Here is a 20396-nt window from a genome sequence, read left to right as displayed (position 1 = left end):
TTCTTTTTTAGGTGGATCACACCAGTGTTGCTCCTGATTGATTTCTATGAAAAGACAGCCATCTCCTCAAAAAGGAGAGCCCAGATGACGAAGGTGTGTAATGTAGTATGTGTGATTGCAGGACGGTTTAGCTTCCTGAGGCAAGAGTAGACCAGAAGAGAATATGAGAGAGTAGTGAAGAATGTAGAAGTCTCTGACCAATGTATAAATCTCTTTAGGGATTTTCCTAGCTAGGTTTCTCTTCTGAATAATTTACTGTGGAAGTAAATTTTGAAGGAGCATGCTATCTCCAGAGGAGGAGTGGCTTTTCTGTTACGTAAAGGACTGAGTATACAGCAATCCTTCCAAAAAGCAAACACTCCTTAGATCAAGATTATTATGCCACATCATCTCACTACGTCCTTGGGAACAGGATTTTTGTTTCAGTACATCTCAGGTGATCATTCCCCTTTTAGGGAAAATCAGTGGAAACAAACGGAAAGTAGAAGATGGCAAGATAAGGGACTGTAGATAGTTTTTTTGTCTAGGAAAAGTACCTTAGTCTGTTTTGCTGTTGCTATAACAATACCACGGACTAATTTATAAACTATAGGCTGGGCACTGTAGGCTCACGCCTGTAATCCCAGCACTTTGGGAGGCTGAGACAGGTGGATTACCTGAGTTCAGGAGTTGAAGACCAGCTTGGGCAACACGTGGTGAAACCCCATCTCTCCAAAAAATACAAAAATTAGCCAGGCGTAGTGGCGCGCACCTATGGTCCCAGCTACTCAGGAGGCTGAGGTGGGGCTAGAGCCCGGGAGGCAGAGGTTGTAGTGAACCAAGCCGAGATTGCTTCACTGCACTCCAGCCTAGGTGACAGAGCCAGACCCTGTCTCCAAAAAAGAAAGATATTTAGTATAAACTGTACAAGTTTATTTGGCTCATAGTTCTAGAGGCTGATCTAAGGGACCACATCTGGTGACAGCCTTAGTGCTGCATCCTTCTGTTATGGAAGAGGAAGAGGTGTCCAAACTTTCTTTTATTTTATTTTTATTTTTTTTGAGACAGAGTTTCACTCTTTTTGCCCAGGCTGGAGTGCAATGGCGCGATCTCGGCTCACCACAACCTCCGCCTCCCGGGTTCAAGTGATTCTCCTGCCTCAGCCTCCTGAGTAGCTGGGATTACAGGCGTGCGCCACCACCCCAGCTAATTTTGTATTTTTAGTAGAGACGGGGTTTCTCCATGTTGGTCAGGCTGGTCTTGAACTCCCGACCTCAGGCGATCCACCTGCCTCGGCCTCCCAAAGTGCTGGGATTACAGGCGTGAGCCACCGCGCCCGGCCCAAACTCGCTTTTATAACCAACCCAGTCACAATAACTAACCCAGTCCCTGGATAATGACATTAATCCATTCGTGAGGGACAGAGTCCCCATGATGTAATTTTCTTTTATTAGGCCCCACCTCCCAACACTGTTAAATTAGGGATTAAGTTTTCATCATCTGAACTTTAGAAGACACGATTTTAAACGTGTAGCGGAGAGACTAAGGAATGTGAGAGTAAATGCATATGAAAGTTTTTCTCTTGGTTTTTAAAATTTATTAATTGTCCAGTGTATTTCTTTTTCCTGGTTGAGTTTTAGCAGTGAACACTGATGAAGTTACTATTTTTTCTAATAATCAACCTTGAAAGGAATACAAAGAAACTTTGTACTTTTATATTCAGTACCTGCAATCCAACAGCAACAACTGGCGCTGGTTTGATGATCGCTCTGGGCGTTGGTGTAGTTACAGTGCAAGCAACAATAGCACTATTGATTCTGCCTGGAAATCTGGAGAGACAAGTGTGCGATTCACTGCAGGCCGAAGAAGATACACTGTCCAGTTCACTACAATGGTGCAGGTACATGCTCACTCACCAAGCTTGTCTAACCCATGGACCACAGGCCACATGTGGCTCAGGATGGCTTTGAATGCAGCCCAACACCACACATTGAGGTTTTTTTTGTTGTTCTTTTTAGCTTATCAAATATCGTTAGTGTAGTTTTTATGTGTGGCCCAAGACAATTCTTCTTCCAGTGTGGTCCAGGGAAGCCAAAAGATTGGACACCCCTACTGTAAACTTTATCAAAAAGAGGGGTGTTTTGGTTTTCTTCTTTATGAACCAGCATTCCTAACGTGTTACGAGGAGGAGAGTTACCATTACCTAATTAAGTATAGATTTCAGAAAATCGAGTCTTCCTAAGGTCATTGATTAGACCTTGGGTCTGTGGCAATTTGATACTATCCCTCTTAGAAATGATTTTAAGTGTTTAGTCAAGGGCTAGGGAGTGGTTAAGGATGGTATTTGCTCTGTTGGAAGGTTTACAGTTCATTATAAGGCCTTGTGTATGCCACTTGCCTTCTGGGGACTTTCAGGTTTTTTCTCTGTAAATGATAAAGGTGAGATAAATTGCCAGAGTTCCTTCTGTTGTAGCATTTTATCTGGGAGATGTCCCTCCCCTTCCCCACCTTTATAATTCCTTTTTGGTAGAGGTTTTTTTAATGTCTGTTTGAATTCCTAGGTTAATGAGGAAACAGGGAACCGACGCCCTGTGATGCTGACTCTCCTCAGGGTACCTCGGCTGAATAAAAATTCAAAAAACAGCAATGGACAGGAACTAGAGAAGACGCTGGAAGAAAGCAAAGAAATGGATATCAAACGTAAAGAAAATAAAGGCAATGGTATGTACCAAGAGTGTTTTACCTAAAGCTAATGTGCCTTTGTGGCTTAAGGTCTGGCCAGTTTCATTGCGAGTTATTTTCATCAGCTTGATTAACAGATTAAAGATGTATAGGCCTCCCTTATGCTTTTTCATCTGGTCTTAAAATTGGTATTTGGCGTGCTTCTCTTAATAGGACCCACGTGCTTGGCCAGTTACTTAGGAGGGAGGCGTGGAAGGAAATAAACGTCAAGTTAAACTGTCTTAAACTGTTATTTTCCCATTTCATAGATACCCCTTTGGCCCTAGAGGGTACAAACACTGAAAAGGAGACAAGCCTGGAGGAAACAAAAATCGGGGAGATCCTGATCCAGGGCTTGACAGAAGATATGGTGACTGTTTTAATCCGGGCCTGTGTGAGCATGCTGGGAGTCCCTGTGGACCCAGATACTTTGCATGCCACCCTTCGTCTCTGCCTGAGGCTCACCCGGGACCACAAATATGCCATGATGTTTGCAGAACTGAAGAGTACCCGCATGATCTTGAATTTGACCCAGAGCTCAGGCTTCAATGGGTTTACTCCCCTGGTCACCCTTCTCTTAAGACATATCATTGAGGACCCCTGTACCCTTCGTCATACCATGGAAAAGGTGAGTGTGTTTTGTATCAGATTCTGGTTTAGCTTTACATCATACCTTTGTTCTCCTTGGTCTGAGAACAAATAGACTTCTGGTTCTTCTTACATATCTATAGCTGGATATGTATACTCTATACTCCGCCCAACAGAATTTCCAACTCTGTGCTTGGGAGGGATGATCCTATTGCTAGAAAGTCCTCTCCAGCAATCTGGGTTTCTTTTTTTTTTTTTTTTTTTAAATCTAGGTTTCATTAACCAAGCCAAAAACTGTTAGTAAAGAACTGGGATACCTTCCCCTAAGTTCATACCTTCAAAATCATTCCTTTGTTAGGAGTACCTCTCAGGTGTTCAGCCAAGAGCATATTCTCAAAACAATGTATTTTGGAATATAAAAGTATAGTTAAAGCTTTTTGAATGTTTGTAATCTGCCAGGTACTGTGATAGACACTTAACAAATACCCATTGTGCAGATCAGAAAACAGGTTATTATATTTTGGGAAACTTATAAAGCAGTGGAAGAAATAGGAACATAATTATAAAAAATAAAAACATTTGTAAAGTTTTGACAACAGGCTGGGCGTGGTAGCTCACACCTCTAATCCCAGCACTTTGGGAGGCCGAGGCAAGTAGATCACCTGAGGTCAGAAGTTCAAGACCAGCTGGGTGTGGTGGCATGGCCTGTAATCCCAGCTACTTGGGAGGCGGAGGTTGCAGTGAGTCGAGATGGCACCACTGCTCCCCAGCCTGGGTGACAGAGTGAGACTCCGTCTCAAAAAAAAAAAAAAAAAAAAAAAAAACAGACAACAGTGGAGGGGTGAGGGGCAAATGTCCTACTAGTGAGGCTTTTCCTTCTCAGTACTTCTATAAAATCCTTTCTTCTACTGATTCTTTGTCATCAATAATGACTGTTACTAGACTTTGCTTCCATTTTCCTCTCTTAGGACATTATTTCCTGCATTTATAAGTAGTGTTGCAATATGCGTTTTTGTGCCTAACTTTGTTCATGTTTAAGATGGTTACTTAGGGATTTTTAGTAATTGGATCAAAAAGTATTACAAGTATTTTTTTAACTTGCTTGCCAGAAAAGTGGTATCAGTTTTTGTATATCTGAGTATACATTTTAGATTCTTCAGACAGTTCTTTACACAGCCTGCTTGATTTCACCTCACATGTGCCAAATCAAGAGAGAGAGCTGTTTAAGGTAGCTTGTACAGTGATCCACAGTCCAGGAGATAACCCAGCAGGGAAGGAACAACTGTATACAACTCAATTCTGATTTTAGAAACTTGAAATACTTTCTATAAATAAATGTTTAAAAGTTACAAGTTCAAAGTGCTAGGAGAAAGTGTAAGTCCTCATTGGATGAGGGAAAACTTTTAAAGTTTTAAACTTTAGGTAAATTATAGTTGGGGTGTGGGGAACAAAGGAACACCAGTGACAGTCTTAATGTATCAAGATGGCAAAATGTAAACTCTTGATACTATTCATTACTAGTACGGGTGTGGAAAAGCAGGCATACTCTTAACTTTTGGTAGGAGTGGAAATTGGTGTAGCCACATTGGAGGGCAGTTTGATACTCTCGGTTTATCCTTTGACCTAGAAATTCTATGGCTAAGAATTTGTCTGATAACTAACATCAAGTATGCCAAGATGCATATGTAAGAATGTTCACTGTGGAATTGCTTGTAATATCAAGAAACTAGAGGTCTAATGTCCAGCAGTAGAGGATTGGATAAATTATGGCTCATCCTTTATATTGAAATTAAACTTTTCTGTGTTTATTAAATGGAAATTATTTTATAATTACAGCCAGACAGGCAAGATACAGAGGTTATAATACACTAAAGGGCATGATTGATTTGGTTAAAAAAAGAAAAAGGCATTAAGATAACCAAAAGATGTTTTTCATTGTGCGCATGTAGTTTGCGAAATTATAGATAATGGAAAATAATACAATTGAGTTATTTTTTTCATGCTTTCATGGATTTTCCATTATTAACAAGCAATTTTATGAGAAGAGCAAAAGCATAGCTATATGTAAGCCCTATGTTATCAAGGCAAACAATATATAAATAGTTCAGTATCTCCAGTGGCTATCATTATCTCAGACTGATGGTTGACTTTGAGACATAAAGAAAATATTTAATTGTGTTCCTGTACACTAAGTGGATTACAGTGTTACATATTTTTGAACCATTCTGATTTAAAATTTTAACAGTTCGGAGAGGCTCAGGAGCTGACACTTTAATGTGGAAGTTATGTGGGATCTATAGTCTTGACACATCTCCCATTTTCTGTAAAGATCACATGCAGTCTGGTCTAATACTTGACAGTTTTGAGACATGCTGCAACTTTTTTATAAGCCAGGTTTTTTGAATCAAGAAAGGATGGGACAGTACTTAAAAATGAAATATCATTCTCCCAAAAATCAAAAGCTTTTAGTCTTGGTAACTCTTCCTTGACTGCAGTTGTATTTTTAGAAAGTAGTGTTTAATCGGCGGTGTTTCTTTCTCTCTTTACTAGGTTGTTCGCTCAGCAGCTACAAGTGGAGCTGGTAGCACTACCTCTGGTGTTGTGTCTGGCAGTCTCGGCTCTCGGGAGATCAACTACATCCTTCGTGTCCTCGGGCCAGCCGCATGCCGCAATCCAGACATATTCACAGAAGTGGCCAACTGCTGTATCCGCATCGCCCTTCCTGCCCCTCGAGGCTCAGGAACTGGTAAGTTTCACTTGCTCCTGGCCTTTGAGATTAAGTTTGTGGCCTGGTATAAATCCAGAAATTTATCTATGAGGAGGTCTGTGACTTGAAGAGCCTCCTTAGGCAACTATTAGGACATTTGCTAGCTAGTTGATCATTTGGGTCAATTCAGTAGGTACTTCAGTAGCTTCTCTGGGCCTGGCTCTGTTGTAATCCCTGCCAGAGACACTGAGGACTCATTCATTCTAGTCCTTCCCTTCAAAGAGCTCATTTTAGTGGGGCAGTAGGCTTTACATATAGTTAATGGTTTACAAATCAAGTGATAATTGAGGATTAAATGGATGTACGTCTCGTGTAACACAGTGGGAAATAGACATCATCTGTGTATTCCTGTCAAGAAATGTTTGACCTGTATTTAATTATGAGGAAACAATTAGAAAAATACAAATTGTGGGATGTTCTATATAAGACAACTGGCCTAGACTCTTCAAAAATATTAATGTTATGAAAGAAAAAAATACAGGATCATTTCTTCTAGAGAAAAGTAGTCTAGAGAGATAATCACCGCCAGCCTTGGTTGGGCTGTGGATGCAGATAAAGGAGATTTGGAGAAAACTGAGTGCTATGTATTAAGTAATATAATTGTATCTGTTAAATTTGGGGAGTATTATAATGGTATTGCAGTTTTGTAGAAAAATACCCTTGATCTCCTCTCTGCTGACTTTTTTGGTAATAAAAAAGAAAAAATACGTATGTCCTTGATCTTAGGAGCTACATGTAGATGTATTTAGGAGTAGTCACTTGGTAATTCTGGATGAAAAGTATATAGATGTTTATCATATTACACTATTTGAACTTTTCTGTAGGTTTGTTGGATTTGTTTTGTTTTTTAATAAAAAGTTGGGAAGGGGATGAAATTATTTTGGAAGTTCTAGCTATGTGCCTGCCCCTGTGCTGGGCATTTCTCAATTATATCCTCATTTAATCCTCAAAATAAATTAGAAGAGTGAGAAAATTGAGGTTTGTTGAAGTAACAACTGGATTTCAAAACCAGTTTTCTCTAACACAAGCCTTTACTATTTGGTAGGGCTGTATTAAATCCTGTGGAATTTAAGGAAAGTAGAAACCAGGTTTTATAGTAGAGTACTTGAACATTAATTGAAAATGGTCTCCTATCTTAAGCTTGTATATTACACATGCACCCTTCTGAGTCTTTATTAATAACGTAGTTTAGGTACTGGTTCATGATTGACTGGTTTTTCTCTCTCATTTTGGCTTAGCTTCAGATGATGAATTTGAGAATCTTAGAATTAAAGGCCCTAATGCCGTACAGCTGGTGAAGACCACCCCTTTGAAGCCCTCACCTCTGCCTGTCATCCCTGATACTATCAAGGAAGTGATCTATGATATGCTGAATGCTCTGGCTGCATACCATGCTCCAGAGGAAGGTATGTGGCTAGCCTACCTCAGGAGACTGGGCACTAGAGGATATGTTACTTTGCCTGGGTCATTTCAGCCAACTCATGGCTTAGTGAGCACTCGCTGTGTGCCCATACTCGGGCTCAGATGAATAAGATACCCATTGCATGTCTTTGAAGAAGCTAATAGTCATATAGTATGACATACCATAGTGATGGTAAATCCTTAGGGTGAGTCACCTTACCTAGTGAGGGTGCATAGATAAGAAAATTTGTTTGTGTACGTGATTTCTAAAATGAACCTGTCATGGATGAGGAGATTGCCAGAGTTCTGTTATATGAGAATACACACCATACGGGGGAAGAGTGAACAAAGATTTAAAAGGACATAATAGCATTCTGTGAGAGGTTGAAAATAAGACACCAGGAAGTCTCTAATGTTTTCATACTCAAGCAAAACCTTTTTATTGTTGTTTTATTGTTTATGAGCTGGAGACAATATTAGGAGGTGTGTCTGGGCTTCCTAACTGTTGAGACCACCACACCCATCCACCTTTATTCCTAGTTAAGGTGCATCTTACAAGCACTAGGAAAGTCATGATTGAGTTGCTTGGAACATAGGGTTTCATTATAGTAAGGTCCTTCTGGATTTTATTCAGGACATACTTATTTAATAGGTCCACAGAATTGCCAAAAATTGATGAATATTGCCTTTAATAAGTAAAAGAAATCTGAGTCTTGACTTTGGTGCTTTTCATCTGTACAGCACCCTGATCCATATAGAATTCCTTGGTTCTCCTACCACCCCAGAATCTTTACCCTATCTTATCACCTCCTCCCCGAAATAGTTCAGCTATATAGCTGTGGCAATCATTTATTGACCTACCACTGCATGAGCAATACTGCCAGATGTGTTCACTTAAGGTTTATAGTTACAGCTTAGGAAAATGAGACTAAGTTAATTGCCTGTGATCACAAGACTAGTTTTTGTAGTATTAGGGTGAGGCACTCTAACATTATCTATAATATCACCATGTAAACAGTCATAGCCACTTGATGTGAAATTGACCAAGACTACTAGATAGGCATTAACATTGTCCAGTTGTAGAAGAGGTTTATTTTGTTTTTGATGGTTGTTACTGTTTTTCTAGCAGATAAATCTGATCCTAAACCTGGGGGTATGACCCAAGAGGTTGGCCAGCTCCTGCAAGACATGGGTGATGATGTATACCAGCAGTACCGGTCACTTACGCGTCAGAGCAGTGACTTTGATACGCAGTCAGGTTTTTCCATTAATGTAAGTCAATTCCAACAGCGTATTATCTTTCTTCTCATTTTTTAATGCCTGTGTATTGAAATGTCTCAGTATTTAGGGCTATCCCAGGGGAATTTCAAAAGTATTAATTTTGATGTATTTGTAAATTGTTGACTATAAAGACAAAATTGGGGTATCCCTGGAGATTTTTTTTTTCCTCTCCTAGGATTAGAACTATTTCCTTAATTTTTTTTCTTTTCCTTTTCCTTCCCCACCTCCCCCTGCAGTCTCCCAGTCACTGTATTTATAATGGCTTCCCACAGATTATAGTATAAAGGTGTAAGGTGGTTAAAAGGTTGGCCAAAGAGAATCTGTGGCATTCCAAGCCAGTACCCTGGGAAGGAGTTCTGCCATTTGCAGACGGGTGTTTTTGAAATTCATAATAGCTCAGGAGTTTTCTTCTTCTACAGAGTCAGGTCTTTGCTGCAGATGGTGCCTCCACTGAGACTTCCGCATCTGGGACCTCCCAAGGAGAGGGTAATGATTTGCTTTTCTCCCTTCCGTGTTCTTATTCCTTAGGAAAACAACTTGAAAAAACTATGGGTGTCCTGTGCAGGGGGGAGGAGAATACATACTTAATTATTAACGTTTACTTGTCTAAGTGAACTTTCTCAGGTGAGCTCGGTGTTCTGTAAATAAAGAGTCTCTATATGATAAAGTTAATGGAACTATAAGTTAACCAACCTAGTAATGGTTGCTATGGTAACATATTTTAGTTTTAACTTTTTAAATCACCCCACAGTTATTTTGGGGGCTTCTAAAAGCTGACTTACAGAGATTTTGTGCCAGTGATACTATTCTAGCTACATGCTTTACGTGGTGGATTCCCGCCTTCCAGCAGTGTTAACAGAGCCCGTTGACTACTCACCATGAACTAGAAAAATGTCACGTGGAAGTAAGTCTAATGAGACCTTTAAAGAGCTGCTTCTCCTTATATAGGAAGGGTCTTTGTGATCCAAATTAGGAGACATTTTGTTTAAAATCATACTAGTTCCTGGAGATAAATTTAAAAGGCTAATATTAGTGAAATATTGGTTAACTCATTTTACTGGGTTTACTGGCCATATGTAGTGTATAGTATGGATGATGGTGCTGATTCAAGAGAAGCATTGCCCACTATGTGGCAGACTATATTGGACACCAAAATGGATCAGATTTGTTCCCTGTACTTAAAGAACTTTGTCTAGTGACTGAGACCTGCAAGAGTTATAATACAAGATAACTGCCAGAATGAAGGCATACTTGGATAAGGTATGATGGACACGTAAAGTGTCTCACAGTGTGTCTAGATGAGAAAGGAAAGCATTTATGGAGGAGATCAGCATTTGAGCTGAGCTAGATAAAAGTGTGCCAGGCAGACATCAGGGAAGAAAGAAGTAAGGGAGTAAGACATGTTTGAAGAACTGTTAGTAGAGTATTTCTGGAGTATGTAAAAGGAGGGAAATAGAGGGAGATGCACAAATAGTTGGGCAAAGCATCCCTGTTGTACTGTAACCGAATACATCTGAGACCTGAGTTATCCTGGTTCTCTGCTCTTCCACTGCAGTGTCACAAGAGCATTCAGTTTGTACAAGTAGCTTAAAGAAGAGGAGAAATAGCATTCTTTCCATCTAAGACTTGATTTTGCCAGTGTTCCAGTGTGGAATTGAACCAGTGTTTGACTTTTCTCAACAGCTTCAACTCCAGAGGAGTCTCGAGATGGGAAGAAAGATAAAGAAGGGGACCGGGCCTCTGAGGAAGGCAAACAGAAAGGCAAGGGCAGCAAACCTTTAATGCCTACCTCCACTATCCTTCGTCTTCTGGCAGAGTTGGTGAGGTCCTATGTTGGTATTGCTACCCTGATTGCCAACTACAGCTACACTGTGGGCCAGTCTGAACTGATCAAAGAGGTAATATTTCCAACTTCTACTTAAGATGTTATACTGTAGTTCCATCATTTGGGTACCGCCTGTGTCAGACACTGCTGGGAAGCTGTGCATGCTAAGTGCTAACCCAAGTAATGAGTAAGAAGAGGCATCTTAAGACATGCAAGGCCGGGTGCGGTGGCTCACGCCTGTAATCCCAGCACTTTGGGAGGCTGAAGCAGGCGGATCACTTGAGGTCAGGAGTTCGAGACCAGCCTGGCCAACATGGCAAAACCCCGTCTCTACCCAAAATACAAAAAAAAATTAGCCGGGCGTGGTGGCGGGCGCCTGTAATTCCAACCATTGGGGAGGCTGAGGTAGGGGAATCACTTGAACCCAGGAGGCGCAGAGATTGCAGTGAGCCAAGATTGCACCATCGCACTCCTGCCTGGGTGACAAGAGTGAAACTCTGTGGCAAAAGAAACTTGAAAGAGCTAGGCCTTTTTTCATCATGTTCACTGAGAGAGTTAATGAATTTGTTGTATTGAAAGTCCCTTGTTCTGCATTGTGGAGATTGAAGAGGGAAGACTGGAGTCAGAGAGACCAGTTAGGAATCTGATTGAGTAATCTAGTTAATGTATGATCTTGGTGAAGTTGGAGGAAAACGGGTGAGTTGAAGAAACATTTTTAAGGTACAAATGGACAAGAAATGGGTTTGGAAGATGAAGAAGGAAAGACTCAAGGATGTTTCTTGATTTGTGGGGGGTTTTTTTTTTATTGCTTTTATGGGTTGGCATCTAACAAGAAAATAGAAGGGGAGGGGAAGGTTTGAAGAGAAAATGTGCAGTTTTGAGAGGTATCTGTGGGGCATCTAAGTAAAAGTGTCTAAAGGACAGTTGAATAAACCTTATAAATTATAAATAAGAATGTAGGTGTTTATCTTCCAGATGTACTCACATGTGCAAAGACACCAGATGTGGTAGCAGTATTGGTAATAAAAATATAGGAAAAGCCTAAATGTCCATTAGTAGAGCTGTGGAAAAGAATGAAGTGTCCTGATGCGGGATTATTCTCAGGTTAGATTTTTTTAAGTTGAGTGGGCCACTTTGAGAAACTATATCATGTTCCCACATATGTAAAACGGGTGCCCAGATATTTTTTCCCATAAGGGTGCCTTGTTTTGTGGATCACATTGTAATTTTATGGTTAGTAAGTGGCAAAAGGGTCTGAGAGTGAGTAGGGGCACTAGTGTTGCAGTCTTTGAAAGCAACTGCCATTTTTAAAGCTATTCTTACTTTAATCCAAGTTTAATATACATAGAAAAATACACAAATCTTTAAAATAGTCTATTTTTCCTAGGAAGCCACTAGCCAAGTTAAATAAAGCATTACAAGCTCCCCAGAAGCTGCCCTCCTTGTTCTTTAGTGCATCTCCTCCCAACCATTTCACCTTCATTCAAGATAACCATTATCTTGAGTTCTAGTGCCATAACTTGGTTTTGTAGTTCATATAAATGGAATCACATAGAATGTACTCTTTTTTTTTGCCTGGATTCTTTTGCTTAACATACTCGCAAGATTCATTTTGCGTGCAGGTGAAGTTTATTTTCATCTGTATAAAATTCCACTGTGGAATGTACCATGTACCAAAACAAATACATCTTTTACCCATTCTACTGCTAATAAATATTTGGGTAATTTTCCCTTTGGAGCTATCACAAATAGTGCTGCTATGAGCATTCTTATGAATATGTCTAAGTTGGTGAACTACCCAATTTCTGTTGGGTAGTATATGCTTAAGAGTAAGAATTGCTGACCTCTAGAATATGATAGTTGTTCTGCTAATGCCGAAAGTTTTCCGGAGTTGCCAGGTCAGTTTATATTATTACCAGCAGCATATGGGAGATCAACAGTTGGTGTTTTTTCATTTTACCAATTTTAATGGGTTTGTAGTGGTATTGTATTATAGTTAAAATTTGCATTTCCCTGTTGACCATTTTTTTCATGTCTTTATTGGCCATTTGTTTATTCTCTTTTGGAAAATGTCTGTTCAACTCTTTTATTCTATTTTCCTATTGAGTTTTTTAATGTATTCTGGACATAAGTCCTATAAATACATAAATAGACTCCTTTTTTTTTTTTTGAGACAGAGTCTCGCTCTGTTGCCCAGGCTGGACTGCAGTGGTGTGATCTTGGCTCACTGCAAGCTCTGCCTCCCGAGTTTATGCCATTCTCCTGCCTCAGCCTCCCAAGTATCTGGGACTACAGGCATGCACCACTGCGCCCGGCTAATTTTTTGTATTTTTAGTCGAGACGGGGTTTCAGCGTGTTAGCCAGGGTGGTCTTGATCTCCTGACCTCATGATCCGCCCGCCTCTGCCTCCCAAAGTGCTGGGATTACAGGCGTGAGACACCACGCCCAGCCAGGCTTCCTTTTTTTAAGAGAGTCTCACTTTGTCTCCCAGGCTAGAATGCAGTGGTACAATCATAGCTCACTGCAACGTTGAATTCCTAGGCTCAAGTGATCCTCCCACCCTAGCCTCTCAAGTAGCTGGGACCTATAGGTACATGCTACCACGCCCAGCTAATTTTATTTTTTGAGATCTTGCTATATTGCACAGGCTGGTCTCAAACTTCTGGCCTCAAGTCATCCTCCCGCCTCAGCCTCCCAAAGTGCTAGGATTACAGGCATGAGCCATCACACCTAGCCAGGCTTTATTCCGAAGCTTTAACTCATTTATGCCAGTTGTATTCATAATGTATAACAGCATTACCTGTGGATTAAGACATTTAATTACAAGTTTATTAAGTATATGCCTAATATGTGTCCAGTGACCTACTAGTACTGGGTACTGGTAAGTGCTTTATAAATACTATTGTTAATCCTCACCTCCACACTGCAAGGTTGTTGATACTGTTCTCTTTAATAGAGGAGAGTAACTTGCCTGGGACCATACTACAGAGTAGCAGAGCTAAAATTGGAAGCTAGGGTTGTGATTCCAAAGCTAAGTCCTTTCTATGTGGTTATTCAGAAAACAGTTTTAACTTTATATGTATTCACCACTGGGAAATTAATGGTTATTTCTAATTGTTTTGTTTTAACAAGGTCACTTTATTCAGTTTCCCAGACTCGAATTATTCAATGCATTTTCTTTATTGAGGTAAAAGTTATATTACATTTTCTTTATTGAGATAAAAGTTACAAATCAAACATTTTAAAGTGTACTATTGAGTGGCATTTAGTACATTCACAGTGTTGTGCAACTGTTACCTATCTAGTTCCAAAATATTCAGTGTATTTTCATCCAAAATTTGCTTGAATGACAACAGAATTTGTTTCTAAGATACGGAATTGTCTAGGCAGGAATTATAGTTAGAGAAAAAAGAAGAGTCTGACTTAATTTGCTTCCTCTATTGAGCCTCTTTCATTATTTTAAATAACCTTGCATTAAATATGTTTGCATATTAGTTTCTGTGACTTTGCTGTCTCTTGCTCAGCTCTTACCAGCTTCTATTGTAGCACAGGGTCCTAGGCACATTGTGTCAGTAAATAATTTCAATTTAATTGAGCACTGAAGGGTTTATACCACTTAATTAGGAATCAAGGTTTGAGTCCTCAGCCCTTGACTAAATTCTTTTGTGCAAGCCACTTTTTTAGGGGGCTTCAGATAACTGCTTATCAGATGAGAAAATATTTACCTATTTATAGATTTGCTGTAAGTAGTTCTACTAAATAACACATGTAAAAATATTTTAAGATAGGCGCAATAGCACATACATGTAGTCTCAGCTACTTGGGAGGCTGAGGTGTGAGAACAAACTCCCAGGAGTTTGAGGCTGTGGTGTGCGATGATCATGCCTGTGAATAGCCACTGTACTCTGGCCTGGGCAATTTAGCGAGACCTCATCTCCTTAAAAACATTTTAATAAAAGTAAAGTTTTTTAAAAATGGTTTTAAAAATACATGACATCTACATAACAGTGTATAAGCTGTGTAGTGGGAAATGGGTGGCGTTTGGAAGTTTTCTAAAATCCAGGTTTGCTCCTTACTTGCTTGTATCTTTGAGCCTTGGCTTCTTCATCTATAAAGTGGACATAATAATCACTCATTGGGTGACTTAAGGAAATACTGTGTGTGTGTATCTTTGGTCCTGTGCAAATGATATGGTATAATTGTGCTTGTAAGTAAATGTCATGATTCATGACTTTTCAGGACTGCAGTGTGCTGGCTTTTGTTCTGGACCACCTGCTCCCACATACCCAGAATGCAGAAGACAAGGACACCCCTGCCCTGGCCCGCCTGTTCCTCGCAAGCCTGGCTGCAGCAGGGAGTGGCACAGATGCCCAGGTGGCCCTAGTGAATGAAGTAAAAGCAGCCCTGGGACGGGCACTGGCTATGGCTGAGAGTACAGAGAAGCATGCCAGGTAAGATTCGTACCTGATCCAGGGCTAATAGCCAAGAACATCCCCTTACTCTTTTCTTAGTCCATGGGTGGTTTTGCATTTGGACAAAACTTCTTGTCATACTGGCATCATACACTCTCTGGTCCGCTCAAATAGTTCTGGTGCTTGAAAATACCCAGAGCACTGATTACCATTAGAGTAAGTGGGTAAACAGAGAAAATAAAGGGAAATGTTAAGTGGATTTTTAGGGTCTTCAAGGAAGTTGAGCAGGTTATTTGATCTTATATTTTAAATTTTATTTAAAATGGGGGCTGAGCGTGGTGGCTCACGTCTGTAATCCCAGCACTTTGGGAGGCTGAGGCTGGTGGATTGCTTGAGCCCAGGAGTAGGAGTTGAAGACCAGCCTGGGCAACATGGCGAAACCCCATGTCTACAAAAAATTAGCTGGGCATAGTAGCACCTGCCCGTAGTCCCAGCTACTTGGGAGGCTGAGGTGGAAGTGTCACTTTAGCCCAGGAGTCGGAGGTTGCAGTGAGCCAAGATTTCGCCACTGTACTCCACCCTGGGCTACAGAGTGAGACCCTGTCTAAAAAAGAGAAAATGAATGCTATCACCTAGGGAGTGTGTTTTCACCTGTTTGTTTAGATGTTATTTCCAGAAGGAAGCACAAAAGTTACAGGAGGGTTATCTGAGGCTCTTTTGTAAAGACTTGGCCTGAGAAATGGCTATATTCATATGATAGAGATGTCAAACTTCTCTCCCAGGCTTCAGGCAGTAATGTGTATCATCAGTACTATCATGGAGTCCTGCCCCTCCACCTCCAGCTTCTACAGCAGTGCCACAGCGAAGACCCAGCACAATGGCATGAACAACATCATTCGGCTCTTCCTGAAGAAGGGACTGGTTAATGACCTGGCTAGAGTACCTCACAGCTTAGACTTGTCCAGGTAAAATCATGCCCCAGCCCCAGGCTTTCCTTCTCTTCAGCCTCACTATGTGAAGGATGTGGAGGTAGCTGGTGTGGTGCGAAAACTTTGGGTACAAGTGGGAGACCCGACTCTTTCTTATTGTGGCTTTTAGCACTTGTCTTTCTTAAAGCCTTGATTCTTACTTGCTATAAACTCGAGAGTTGAACTATTAGAGTGATTTTTTTTTTCAAGCTTCCCCCATTTTAATGAAAAATAACCACTTACTAGATTATATGTGTATTATAAGAAATACAGATAAGTAAAAATAAGAAGTATTCCTACCACCCAGATACCATAATGACGTTATTGGTTTTATTATTCAGTGTTTTTCTTTGTATGCATAAATAATGTATTTTTTACTAAAATGATATTATATGATACATGTTGTTGTGTTGAGGGAAATTTGGGGCATTTTTGTTTTTATTTTCAGTTACCGATCACTTCTTTGCTATGAAAATAAATTTCATCCTACCTAATGCCCAAATCCATAATTAAGCATTTTTCTCCAAACCAGAATCCAATTAAGGACTTGTTTTACATCTGGCTATGTCTTCTAAATCTCTCTTATTCTAATACAAATTTTTTTTAAAATTATTTCGATCTTTGTTTTTGTTTTTCATGATTCTAGCTTGTTGAAGCGATCATGTTTTTGCCTTCTAAATTTGGTGCAGTTGCTTCCTTGCAGTGTAGTTTAACTTGATCCTTTACTTCCTGTTATTTTCTGTAAACTTCTAGTTAGATCTAGAGGCTTTAGAGGCTTATTGAAGCAGTTTAAACATTATGGGCTGAAATGTGTAGCCTAGGTGATGTATAGCTCATATTGTATCATGGGAGACACATCTCCCATGGTAATTGCACTTTTTCTTCTTAATAGAAAGTCATCTCTGTTGTTATTTTGGCACTTTACAGATGTCTGCACTATCAATCATATACCTAAATAATAGCCTTAACATCAGTTGATAATTCTTGCCTGGGTCAATTATTTGAGGCTTATGAATAACAGCTTACTAATTTCTCATTTCGAATACATTATTAACTGGCATTTTTCTGTTAGCCCCAAAGGGAATGTCTGGTTGTGCTAAAATACAAGTTCTATTAGGCAATATAAAAACTTAATTTCTTAATTTTTTTCTATTTACATTTGAGATTCAAATGTAGGTTTTTTTCTGGCTTTCTATTTTTTAAGTCATATTATGGACTCAACTTTTCGTTGTTTTTGTTTTGTTTTGTTTTGTTTTTAAACTGGTGATTGAATTTATTTGGATCACTGCAGTCACTTTTTCATGCCCAAATTATTATACCTTTGACGTATGTGACCCCTTCAAGATGACTTAATTGTCCTATTGCTACAAACCTATCAATTTTTTGAAACGTTTATAAATTTCAAACTCACAGTACTGTAATGAACACCATGTGTCTACCTAGATTAACCACTGCTGAACATTTTGCTTTATTTCTTCCCTTTCTGTCCTTTCAGGAGCTGAATCATTTGAAATTAGTTGCAAACAGTATAAAACTTTACCTGAGTACTTGATCATCTGTCTCCTAAGAACAGACATTCCCTTATATGGCTACAGTTCCATTGTCATATCCAAGAAATTTACCAATAATATAATAATACTAAATTTATATAATTTTATATTGACATACTCCCAGTTATTTCAATTATGTCTTTGTACTCTGGGGGAGAGTGTTTTGATCCAGGCTTCAGTGAGTTATCACATGTTGCATTTGGTTGTCACATTTTTCTTTTCTTTTTTATGACATTTTCCTGTTTTGATGAATCCAGGCTTGATGTCTTATAGAATATCTCACAGTCTACATTGGTGTAATTGCTCCCTTAATGGTTAGGGTCAGGTTAAACATTTTTGGCAAAAATACTACATGGGTGATATTTGCCCTTCTCACATCACTTCAGGAGACAGGTAAATACTACTTGGTCCCATTACTTGTGATGCCTAATTTGATCACAGCTGAGGCTGGTGGATCACTTGAACCTAGGAGTTCGAGGCCAACCTGGGCAACATAGTGGGACCCTGTCTCTGCAAAAAATACAATAATTAGCTGGTCGTGTACGTCTGTAGTCCCAGCTACTTGGGAGGCTAAGGTGGGAGGGTGGTTTCTGTTAGATTTCCACTTTGTAATGAATAATTCCATTACTATCATTATTCTTTTTGATACTCACTGGGCCTGTGGTAATGATCCCATTAATTTTTTCTCCCCATTTCTGTTGTTGTTTTTCCTCTTAATAGAAACGGTGTCACTATGTTGCTCAGGCTAGGCTCAAGCAATCCTCCCATCTCAGCCTCCCACAGTGCTGGGATTACAGGTGTGAGCCATCACACCCAGCTGTCCCATTAATTTTTGAAAGCTTTTTGGCACAATATACCTTCCTTGCCCTATTCCTGGGATCACTTGTTCGGATGAGTCTTGGTTACTTTTAGTGTGATACGGTATCAGAGACTGCTATCTTGGTACTAGTGGGTATACACACACACACACACACACACACACACACACATATATACATACATAGGCTCACACATAAATGCACACATAAAGCAGATAAAAGCAGAGCTGCTCTTGTTTTAGTGGGCACCTAGTTGGTCTCACACATCTTATTACACTTAGAAATCACACCACACCTTCAACTGCAGCCCGTTGTACTTTTATTGAACTCTAGGAAGCCCTACAGAGTGTAATTTGAAATTCACAGAACTTCAAACTGTTATCAGCTGGGCGAGGAGGGCAGGTTGCCTGAGCTCACAAGTTCGAGACCAGCATGAGCAACATGACGAAACCCCATCTCTACAAAAAAATAGAAAAATTAGGTGGGCATGGTGGCTCACGCCTGTAGTCCAGCGACTTGGGAACCTGAGGTGGGAGGATCACTTGAGCCTGGGAGGTGGAGGTTGCAGTGAGCCGAGGTCATGCCACTGCACTCCAGCCTGGGTGACACAGCGAGACCCTGTCTCCAAAATAAAAGAAAGAAAGAACTTTTATCAGGTTCCTTCCTTTGAGCTCTTAGGGTTTGGGGACTAAATGCTGATGGTTTAAAAAACAAACAAAAAAATCTTGAGTACATCTGAGAAGTGCCTTGCTTGCATGTGGTCATCCAGAATACATTCTGACTTCCAGTCAAGAGTTTGTTACTTATGTGCTTTCCATGGCCCCGTGAAATATGGCATTGATTTAACTCTTGCTTTTAGGGTGGGTCCCTTGAAGACATTTAAGTCAGATTTTTTTTTTTCTAAACAAAAGTAGAATGTTAGTTGTATGACCTTTTGCCCCTTTTCTCTTAGTAGATTCCATTGTAAGAAGCTTAGTGTCACTTAGAAGATAGATACCTAGTATTTCTGTGCTCAGTCCATCTCTTTATCTTTCCTTATCTCAGTCCCAACATGGCCAACACAGTCAATGCTGCTCTGAAGCCTTTGGAAACACTTTCCCGGATTGTGAACCAGCCCAGTAGCCTTTTTGGCAGTAAGAGTGCTTCTAGCAAGAACAAGTCTGAGCAGGATGCCCAAGGAGCCTCTCAAGATTCCAATAGCAACCAGCAGGACCCAGGTAGGGAATCAGAGCCAATGGACTGGAGAGCTGGAGGGGTGGGAGTAGTTGCTTTATGGGCCTGGGATCACAAAACTGTTCTGGCTTGGTGGTGTTTCCCTGGGAACTTGCTGGCCTTCCAGAGATCTGTCATAGTGGCGTGGGAATCTGCCCCACAAAGAATTCCTTCAAAATGCAGCCTTGTTTGGCTATCCTCACACGTAGCCTTGTCTTTTCCTTTGTCACCCATTCGTTTATTCTCTGAGAACTTGTAAACTTGCCCAAGGAAGGGACCTTATTGTCTTTGCGCTTGCCTTGTGGTGCCCAGCACATGGGCACTCTTTGATTATTTTGCTGGTTGGTTGATTGTTTCAGGCGAGCCTGGGGAAGCAGAAGTGCAGGAGGAGGATCATGATGTCACTCAGACAGAGGTGGCAGATGGGGATATCATGGATGGGGAGGCTGAAACCGACTCAGTGGTGATTGCTGGGCAGCCTGAGGTGCTCAGTTCACAAGAGATGCAGGTAGGGAGGCAGATCACCCAGCATTTCCCTGTTGCGGCGCTGAATCAAACCCTTGCCAGGTGGTGTGGGTGGGTGAGTACTTTAGATCCTTGCCTCAATGCTGGCTGCTTTGCAGAGGATCATGGGTGACATGCTTAGTAGATGCTCAGTAAATGTGTTTGTATTGTATTAAAAGAGGGGTGGGGGCAGGGTCAGGATGCCATGTGCTATGAAATGATGAAGATCCCAACCAGAAAACAGGCACAGGTGAAATGTTGAAGTAGAAAGCTGGCCTGAGACCATTGGGCCCAGGGTCTTTGATTTACTTTGGCTCTGGTTATTAATGGAAGCTCCTTAACACCACCTTATACCTATAGCACCAGCTCT

The 20396-nt window shown here is 40.5% G+C and overlaps 1 protein-coding gene across 13 annotated transcripts in view; it reads left to right on the top strand.

Moving 5' to 3' along the window:
• The window catches only part of HUWE1 (HECT, UBA and WWE domain containing E3 ubiquitin protein ligase 1), a 153353-nt gene that overhangs the window by 101337 nt on the left and 31620 nt on the right, over positions 1-20396 (top strand). For 11 of the 13 annotated variants that reach the window (XM_030934819.1, XM_030934818.1, XM_030934827.1 and 8 more), the window contains 13 exons: positions 12-93; positions 1703-1879; positions 2541-2700; positions 2970-3328; positions 5839-6034; positions 7294-7461; positions 8583-8728; positions 9157-9223; positions 10421-10635; positions 14802-15013; positions 15757-15939; positions 19355-19527; positions 19882-20030. In XM_030934819.1, the coding sequence (XP_030790679.1) occupies positions 12-93; positions 1703-1879; positions 2541-2700; positions 2970-3328; positions 5839-6034; positions 7294-7461; positions 8583-8728; positions 9157-9223; positions 10421-10635; positions 14802-15013; positions 15757-15939; positions 19355-19527; positions 19882-20030 (2287 nt within the window). The remainder of the gene's footprint in view (positions 1-11; positions 94-1702; positions 1880-2540; positions 2701-2969; positions 3329-5838; positions 6035-7293; positions 7462-8582; positions 8729-9156; positions 9224-10420; positions 10636-14801; positions 15014-15756; positions 15940-19354; positions 19528-19881; positions 20031-20396) is intronic. The other 2 variants (XM_030934825.1, XM_030934816.1) reach the window with 1 other exon arrangement.

The sequence above is a fragment of the Rhinopithecus roxellana genome, chromosome 7, assembly GCF_007565055.1.
Source record: "Rhinopithecus roxellana isolate Shanxi Qingling chromosome 7, ASM756505v1, whole genome shotgun sequence".
Taxonomy (NCBI): Eukaryota; Metazoa; Chordata; class Mammalia; order Primates; family Cercopithecidae; genus Rhinopithecus; species Rhinopithecus roxellana.
This window is presented reverse-complemented; position numbering and strand designations above follow the sequence as displayed.